Source organism: Plasmodium fragile, assembly GCF_000956335.1.
Source record: "Plasmodium fragile strain nilgiri unplaced genomic scaffold supercont1.26, whole genome shotgun sequence".
Lineage (NCBI taxonomy): Eukaryota > Apicomplexa > Aconoidasida > Haemosporida > Plasmodiidae > Plasmodium > Plasmodium fragile.
Window position 1 is genome coordinate 205891 of NW_012192606.1, and position 9501 is coordinate 215391.

Genomic DNA, 9501 nt, shown 5'->3' on the forward strand with positions numbered 1-9501 from the left:
TCTTTTTTGTAACTCCAAAATAAGGAAAATAGTAGCAAAAAACGAAATTATTATTCGTCCATTCCCTGCTTGGCTATTATCACCAAGGGAAAAATGCAGTAAACGCAAACAGAAAATGTTATTTTAAAATTGCCCCGTCATTTTTGTGTTCGAAAATGCCTTCTTTGTAATTTTCCGTAAGTACCATCTGGTGTTATATAGGTCACATAAGACTATTCTCCACTTCAGCGTAGGTGTAACTCGAGTGTTATTTTTGCTTCCTTCGTTTTTTTTTGGGTCCAAATGTGTATATTAAGTGTATCAAAACAAAAACATGCGCGCGTGTGTGTACAGGAATTTCTTCTCTATAATATTTGCGCATTCTTATACTGTGCTGTTATATTTACCATTTAGTTTCCCTACGGCAGGGTAGCCATTACACATAAACATTGCTCGTGCAGTAAGCATCGCCCAGAAAAGCGTGTCCCACCGTTTTTTTTTTTTTTTTTTTTTTTTTTTTTGTGTAGCTAAATTTCCCCAATTAAACAGCTCACATGTGCCTTAACTGATGATACATTCGAGTTTAAAATTTTTACTTCAAATGTTTTTTGATTAATCTGTGTAAAAGTTCATTAAAACATTCGTGCGGCGGCAAAATTACGCATGGCTAAATGCAAAGTTCTCTTTGCAACTAGAGCATGCACATAAGACTTGAAGCGGTGCATGCGTGTATGCAATGCGTGTATGCAATGCGTTAAGGGGAAAACGAATTACACAAAGAACTGCGAATTGTGTAACAACAGGTTTGTAACCCCCATGACATAGTTAAAACTGGGTAAGCCGAATACATATGTAATGTGTGCGAGGCGATTTAACTCAAAAGTAACAAAAAAAAAAAAAAAAATACATATATAATAACTAAAAAAAAGGAAACTTCAAAAAGACAGAACAAGAAATAAAGAAAATCAAACGCACAAAGGGCAACACTGACTAATCGTTCATCTAACTTTGTAGTAATCCCATTGAGCTACTTTAGCACCTGCGCATACACACACCCATGTAACATGCTCATACAGAAATTCTTTTCGCTCGTTCCAGGGGAAGACAAAAACTTGGAACAGTAAGCAACACGCGCCAAATGCGCTGATACATATAAAGACAGGCATTTCCACCAATGCCGTGCAGATAATGCATTAATGTGTAAACTACCCACAAGATGGGATACACGGATTTTGTGCAATGCTTCTCTTGCTGAGTCTGCACAGTTGAAGGCAAAATATGAAGCGTGTGTGAATTCCTGCCCACATTTTTTTTTTTTTTTTTTTTTTTAGCCTTGTAAATGAGCTAGCCCAATCTAAAAAGAATATCAGGAAAATACAACATTATGGAGCAAAGGAGAGAGGCGATGACAGTTCCATGCATAAAGATGATGTCAATCGGAAGCTAGAAAAGTTAGCTATCACACCATTTGGATCCAGGAGAAATGCAAGCGAGAAGGATAAATGGTGCAGCTTTAGGCAAAGGAAGAACAATGCCGAGAAAGGTTCACCTAGTGTGTCCCAAAAAAATAAAAAAACTAAGATCGATGTTAGTAAAGATATTAAGGCAAACAAATGCGACTCCCCCACCAGCGCTAAGTTCGATTTGTCCAGCATCAAAGAAAATGAACTTTTCCAAAGGATTTTTAAAACGGTTGAAAGAGAAAATATAAAATGCAAGAATGAAAAATTAAAAAGCAAATGTGAAAAACTGAAAAAATTGAAAGACAATGTAGGGCACCAAAATGAACATGTAAAAAGCAAAAATGTGAATGAAGGCAATAAAGACCAGCTAACAGAATTATTAAGCGAATTTAGGAAAGTTCTGAGTGATAAGAAGAAGACATATGCCACTTTGAAAATCAGGACTAGAAGTTTTGGAAAGGAACGCGCATCTTTTTCTCTCTATCCCGACAACGACGTCGAATGCTACAACATGCACTACAGTAGTAAGGGCGAAAACGCTAAAAACGGTTCATGCGTTCCAGTTTATGAGAAAAACGAACAAAGGGAGAAAAGTAAAGAGGATACAAAAATGCCAAGGATGCGACCTCCCTACCAATATGCCCAGGAAAAAATAGCTCAAAGGACAGACCGCAGAATTAGCCGCAGCAGTAGCCACAACCAGAAAGGATGCTCCTCCAGCAGGATTAATCAAAATGATTTAATAAATGCAGAACGAACAAATACACCCCGACAGAAGGAGCATCGAAATGAAAAAACTCACAGCCAATGTGAAAACCAATCCGTTATGGGAGGGGAAACTCCTATGAAAGGCAAAAAATTGCCACCCGTGTGGGAGGAAAGAAGTAGTTCTAGTAGTAGCAGAGGCGATAAATCACCAGGTCAATATTACATACGCTCTTGTAGCAGCAATATTTCTGTGCCAAGTAGTAATAATTACAAAACATGTAAAAACAAACACAGCGTTTCTAAGGAAAAGGATAAAATGTGCGAACAGGTCAATGACGCCAAAACAGTTAGAATGGATCGTAAAGACAAGAATGGGAAGAAAAAAGAAAAAAAAAAAGCAGACAAAGCTCTGGATAACAAATTATATAATCATAAGAATAAGCGCAGTCACACAAGTAGATACATTTTTCGAAATGCTTATACACCCCCCAGAAGTGCATCAAAGTACAAGTCACTGCATTGCAGACTTCATTCAATTGATGATCCAATGGGGGGACACTACTCCCCCGAATGCGACAACTCTTACGGTAAGAAATTCCAACTCCTAGTGGTAAAAAAGAAGAGGAAAAAAATGAACATGAAAATTTTTGCCAAAACGAAGATAGAAAAGCATATGCATACAACAAGTGGAGGAATTCATACACTCGAAGTGAAGTCTCCTAACTCCCGAAATGGATGTACCAACAGCGTAAAGGAGGACTGCCATAGGTACTCATCAATTGGGTCCATTAAACACACCAGAGAGAACTCAGACAGTTGCAAAGATGATCGATTTGACCAAGACATGGTTACATCATGTGGGAACGAATTGAAGAACCAACAAACTAATTCCAATGAGGATGAAGAGAACTCAAGCCACTTTAAAGAAAACAAAAAAAGTGGTCTCTCTGAAAAAGACTTGCATAAAATGAGCCATAATGGTAAACCAGTTTATCAAATGCACGAAGGGGAAGCTGAAGTGTGTGCCCCTAAAGTTGAAGACAAAGCACAAAACACATATGTAGACTCCAAAAGGAGGAAAAGTACGGGCGAAAGTAAAATACAAATACGACATAATAAAATTGAAGAAGAACGAGGTTCATTTAAATGTGCGCCGAAAAGAGCAGCTAACCTAAACAACTCGAAGAGCGAAATTGCGGATCTGTTAACCCATGTAACCGGAAATACAACAAGCAGAAGCAACACCATAAGTAACACCCCCTGTGAAAGACCACTTGGTGGAGACTTGGACGAAACTACTGAGAAGTTAAACAGAGGGAGCACTTCCATTATGGGCCATAGCATAGTAGCAGAAATAGGAACAGATTATCTATGGAAGGATTCCAATCTAGTGAAGCTAAATAAAAAAGGGTCCGAATTGCCACATAAGGGGGAAAACATAGAACCTGGAAAACAGCGCAAAAAAGGGAAAGCAAATTTCATATGTAGTGACGTGCGTGATGATCCACAAAGCAATGACCAAGGAAAGAAACATATAGTCCAGGACATACTATCCTTCTACACTCGACACAAAAATAAGCTGAACTTTCTCCTGCAGGAGGAATATAATTATTTATGCGGGCTAAGGGATTACGTTAGTAAAAATGCTCAAGAATCAGAAGGAGGGAAAAAAGATGATTCACCCGATGGCACTTCCACACATGAGTGCTGCGAAGGAAACAACCTTTTAATTAACGAACTAGTGCACCAGATAAATAACTGCATATCGGAAAAAAATAAGTTGCACAATTCGTGCGATGAGGGAGATCTTTCAACAAATCAGATTAAAAAATGCGATTGCAGAAAAGGCAAAGAAAATTTTATGTATCAACTATACAAAGACGATGCAGATGTGCATCAAATTTGTGTTCAAACAGACAAAAGAATCAAGCGAATTGAATATTATCTAAATCAAAGTGAGAAAAAATATTTGGGCAAAAACAATAGCATCACTAAGAAAGCAACTGCTGCCTTTTCAAAAAATTCATCAAACGATAGTTCCTCCAATAACAGTGCACCTTCTTGCAAAGACAGCTTGGTACAAAGTAAACAACCTGATTGTCCTTTTCGACGTGCATACATGACCAGTCTGCGTAATAGTGGGGCAGAAATGAATCACATGATGATGAGAAAAAAAAACCTCTCTTGGAGGGGCTCAACAATGACAAAGCGGGAGCCCAAAGGAGCTTCCATTAGTGCAGCAATGAATAAAAAAGTACTTGTGCGAAAATATGTTAGTTTCCAGAAGGGCCTTTGTTCAATAACACATTTTAAATACGAGCTACTCTACAGAATTAAGGTGTCTAAATATCTCTTACACAATTGGACAAAATTGGGAGGACATTATAGGGCCAGTTCCAATTATACCTTAAGGGGCATAAAATGTGCAGCAGCAACTTTCTCTCACCCGTGTGATAGAAGTTTAATGCGTTTTAAAGGATCCCTTTGTCTGTTCAATTACAAGCCATGTGTGCACCACTCCAAAGCTAACGCCTTTTATTTTTGCTACATGTTGTGTACGAAAGGAAGAAGCAATTTCCATAAAAGGATTGTGAATGGGCACAATCGATCAAGAGACCCAAAATATCAATATGCACAAAAAATTGATCATGGAGAGTTCAGTAATTATTTAAATTGTACAGATGGATACACATTTGGGAAAAACAATAAGACATACCCGAATGCCCAAAGGCATAGGGAAAATAAAGAGAAAAAAATATTCACTATGCAGACACCAAGTTGTGAAAACAATTTTGTTGTAACAAGAACGAACTCGAATTTTAGCCACAACAATTGTACCCCTTTCTGTGGAGGGGAATCGCTTAACTGTGCGCATTCTACTAGGAGCGTGATGAAACAGGCTATTAATAGTATGTCGTGCAGTGGGGGGAAATACATCACTAAGAAAGAGAGTGCTAGTTTCGCTTCAACCAATTTAAGGTGGAATCCGGAAAGCACCCCAGAAGAAGGAGCTACATGTGAGAGTTCTACTCACCGAATGGCTAACTCCATGTGGGCTACCTCCACATCAACATATGTTACACAAACGGGGGGAAAAAACAACCCCCTTAAAAATGATATCCCCACGAGTAGCTCACTGAATCATTTGAACAGAAATTTAAACACAGCCAATGCTGGTCACGTAAATCCTAATTTGTTAAGCGATAAGGAAAAACGCGAACAATTGTACGATAATACTGCAGGGAGAACAAAATACATGCAGTCTGCTAACTCGATAAAATCGTTGGGCATTAAAGAAGAGTCAACTTTAAATGGTAAACTTATGTGTGAGCCTAATTACCCGTTTGAAAAACAACTGACGCGAATAAATCACCACATGCGAGGTTCTCAAAAAGACAATTTTACTTTACCAAATGAAAACAATTATCTGAAAAATTCGATCACTGTAGAACAACCCAGCGCGCATTTTAACTTGAGTGATAATTGTACAAGCGGGGGGAAGCATGCAGAATGCTTGAGCTTCCCAAATGTGGGACACACCGCGGAGTATACCCCACAAAGAGAATGGTACATCAATGTTTACGAAAATAATTGTGATACAAATGACAGCTTGGGGAAAAGCAAAAATATGTACCAACTAAACTGCTCATATGACCAAATGGTAAATTCACTGTGCACAAGCAGAGGGCATATTGCGCACGGAAATGTTGGAAAGAACAAAATTTGCAAAGAACAAGTAAAATACAAAAAAAAATTCAATGTAATTAACGATGAAGAAGGTCAAAATGGAAAAGACAATGTGTCCAAGTTATGGGTGGAAAATTTTAACGAAGTGCGTGAACATAATAGGGATAGCGACACCCACAGTAGGAGACAGGATAAATGCCAGTTAGTCTCCCAAGTGGGGAAGAATATCCCAGGCGAGAAGATTAATGTGAACAAATCGGATAACACCGCTACCGCTGATGGATTGGACAAGTGTTATATAGACTGGCTCATCAATGGTGACAGGCGCTCCTCAAGGAATATAGGAGCAAAATTAAAGAAAAAAAAAAAAAAAGCAAATAATATTCCACATGCTGAGAAGGACAAAAATGGAAACACGCCGATTCAAAATGCACACTGCTTCGAGAAGGAAAAAAAAAAAGGGAATTCCCCAGAAAAGGAGCTAACACAAGGTGAAACACATGCAGCGCAAATGAATCATATCAGAAGCGACCGCAAAGAAATTGGCGCGACGACATGGTCCTCACGAAGTGGTCAACACAACGTACAATTAAGTCCACCTTTCGACGCAAGACACTGTAACAATAAAAAGGAAAATAAAAATATGGACAAATATTTAAATTTTGAAAAAAGAGAAAGTTACAATTTCTTCGATGATGCGGTGGACACATTCGACAGGGTCATGCGCGAAGAGAATTCCAAACCGTTCAATACTCATCTGGGCGTAAGCAAAAATGAGATACAGACAAAATGGGAGGAACTAAAAAGGCGTGATAATAATCCAGAGGAATACTCAAATTTCGCCAATTCGTCAAACGGAAAGATGGAGGAAAGTTACTTTTTCCCTTCATGGAACGAAAAACAAAATTCGAAAAAATTAAAATATGATATCAATGAGCATATAGACGGAGACACGCCTCTTAATTGGAACCCATCCTCAAGCCACCCCCAAAAGGGGATAATTGACGCAAAGGAATATACGATGCAGAAAGAAGACTCCCCACGGATGGACAAACATGGCAAGGAAGGCAACGTCTTCATGAGTAACGACAATACAGTCAACACAGAGTATAACGAAAGAATGAACAACCATTTCAACCAATCCCGATTTAGCGATTTTTACAACTCGAACAACTTTTCTCAAAGCTTCAATTTTACAGAAAACGATAGGGCTGTAAGAGGGAGCAGCAATTGTGATAGTATCTCTCATAATGCTGTTAACACAAATAAGTTAGATCAAATTATTGAGAAAATAAAAAAATGGAATGAACACATTTCAAATGATGTAAACTATATACAGTGCCTATTTTGTGATAAGTATTTATTCAAAGTGGAAAATCATCACGACAGGGACATAGTGAACTCTTCGATAAACGAATCAATGAACAAAGAAAAATATACTTGTTCGATCTGTAAACATAAAATAAGAATGCTAAATAAATACAAGGATGGGGTACAAAATGGAAAGCACGTTGACACACAAAAAGGGGAGTATTTTGAAGACAAGTTAAAGGATGGTAAAAAATTTACTCTTCACAATGCAGAGGGTGAAGTAGACTTTTTAAAAACGGAAAAATTCGAAAACTCACTTGGCATCACTTGCTCTGGCAGCGATAAATTTTCCACGTCCCTGCCAACGGATGCATCGCTAAAAGATGCATCATTAAAAGATGCGTCGCTAAAAGATACTTCACTAAACAGTGATGTTCCTAAAAAGGGTGCTTACCATAGCGGAAGAAAAAGTGAATGTGGAAATGCCTTCGGTGACAACTGCTCCCTTGCTGCAAACAGCGGAATTGATGACCATCCCCAGTTTGATAAATGTAGCTCCGAAAATGAAGCGCTTTCTTTTCACAACAAAAATTTAAGTTACCCCCGCGGTTTTGCCATGTTTGATGACGCGGCTAGGAACGGCTCGTGTGCCAGCAACGTAAATTCGGACCTGTTCCATTTCGAGGAGCTCCGCCCGAAAAGCGGCAGCGACTGCTATAGCGACAGTGACAGTGACAGCGGCGAGGCTATTGACGACAAAAGCACGAGAAGCAGTGGTGAGAACCCAGTGCACACATACTCGTTAGACAACGGAATCAAAATATAGAAACGGGGTAAACTCGACCACATGGGCGCAACTGAAGTAGCAATTTACGCACCAAAATGTTGTCTATTTTTTTTTTTTTTTTGATTCTTATTCCTACGTAGTAACAAATGGCAGTTCCTTATTAAAGAATGGCTTTAGCAAGAAGGGGGTGTAGCCCTTAAAACATACATGATATATAACTATAAAAAATTTGCCCACATATATAGGCATACGTGCACACACATTTTAACATGTGCGAACAAAATTTGTACAAAAATCACGAATTTGAGCATTCGTTTGTGCGAGGTAGGTGCAGCATAATTACATAATTAGCATATCCTCATTAAGCATAGAGTACACAATTTTCACAAAAATTTTTATCTTGAATTCTTCCTCCATAAGTTTAATCATTTCTGAAAATGTTACATCCCTTTTCGAAATATTTGTTAACCGTTTGTTATCCATTTTTTCTATGTATTCACTTAATAAGCACAAGGATTGCACCTTTTTCTGCAAAAAATCGTCATGGTCTTCATTGCCATGCTGTTCATGGGCAGCCCCTTTTCCTTCCATAGCATTTCCTTTTATGCTGCCCATTTGGCTTCCCCCTTGCAAAGAAGCGTTACCTCCATTTTGTCCCAATTCATTAGCGAGACGCCCAAAGTAATTGATATAAAAACAGCCATCAATGTCAAACTGGTTTGGGCTGGAACATTGCTTCGATTTATATATTAATATGTTTACGCATATAAGTGAAGCAAATTTTTCTAAGATCAGTTTGACCGGTTCTGGGATAACTTCATCAGATTTAATAAACAAAAAGGAAAAAGAAAAACCTTTACATAAAACAAAATTGTCAATTTTGGTTTCTTTATGATGATAACTCTTCTTAATAATATACACATTTGGGTGGCAACTCTTCAGATGATCTAAATTAAGGAGTAAATATTTGCTTAAAAATATTTTGTCGTTTAAAATGTACGATGTGTAGTTAATTAGCTGGCTTATGCTCCTGTTAAAATATATATGCTTAAAAATATCTTTAAGTTCCACACGGGTTAGCATTTTGTCAACTTGGATTTTGTTTTCATCATAGAATAGGGGCAAATAATGAGACACCACTTCTTGGTCCAAATTCAACTGTCCTACTTTTCTAGTTACATTACCTCCAATTAATTTGTTACACAAGTTAATTAACAGTTCCTTAAAATGTATACTCTCCGATACTAAGTCATTGTAACTGTTCAGCTCTGTTATCGCTGTGCAATTTCCCCTTGAAGATAAGCAGTAGTATCCTTCTGTTAATTGCGCCTCCTTTTCGTAACTTTTATTAAAATTTTGAAAAATATAATCTACACTGCTCTCAATGTTATACCCATTTTTGTTCAGAATATTTTTACATATGCCTACTGACAGGTTTGTGATTTTTCGGAGGTCTTTAATTTTTTTCAGATCTTCACTGGATAGTGCTGATTTAACGGTGCTGAAGCACACTTTCGTTCTCGCCAATTTGAAGCGACTTAGGTATTGAAACTGGGGCATCATCAT

General features: G+C 37.9%; 2 protein-coding genes across 2 annotated transcripts; one reads left to right on the forward strand and one right to left on the reverse strand.

The window, feature by feature from the left end:
* Positions 1-1043: 1043 nt before the first annotated feature.
* Positions 1044-7974, forward strand: AK88_02627 (uncharacterized protein; the record flags this gene model as incomplete). Its single annotated transcript, XM_012480252.1, has 2 exons — positions 1044-1099; positions 1311-7974. 2 exons carry the CDS (start codon positions 1044-1046, stop codon positions 7972-7974), a joined length of 6720 nt encoding a protein of 2239 aa, XP_012335675.1.
* A 300-nt stretch (positions 7975-8274) lies between these two features.
* On the reverse strand, positions 8275-9501 carry AK88_02628 (uncharacterized protein; the record flags this gene model as incomplete). Its single annotated transcript, XM_012480253.1, has 1 exon — positions 8275-9501. The coding sequence occupies one exon, from the start codon at positions 9499-9501 to the stop codon at positions 8275-8277; it is 1227 nt and encodes a 408-aa protein (XP_012335676.1).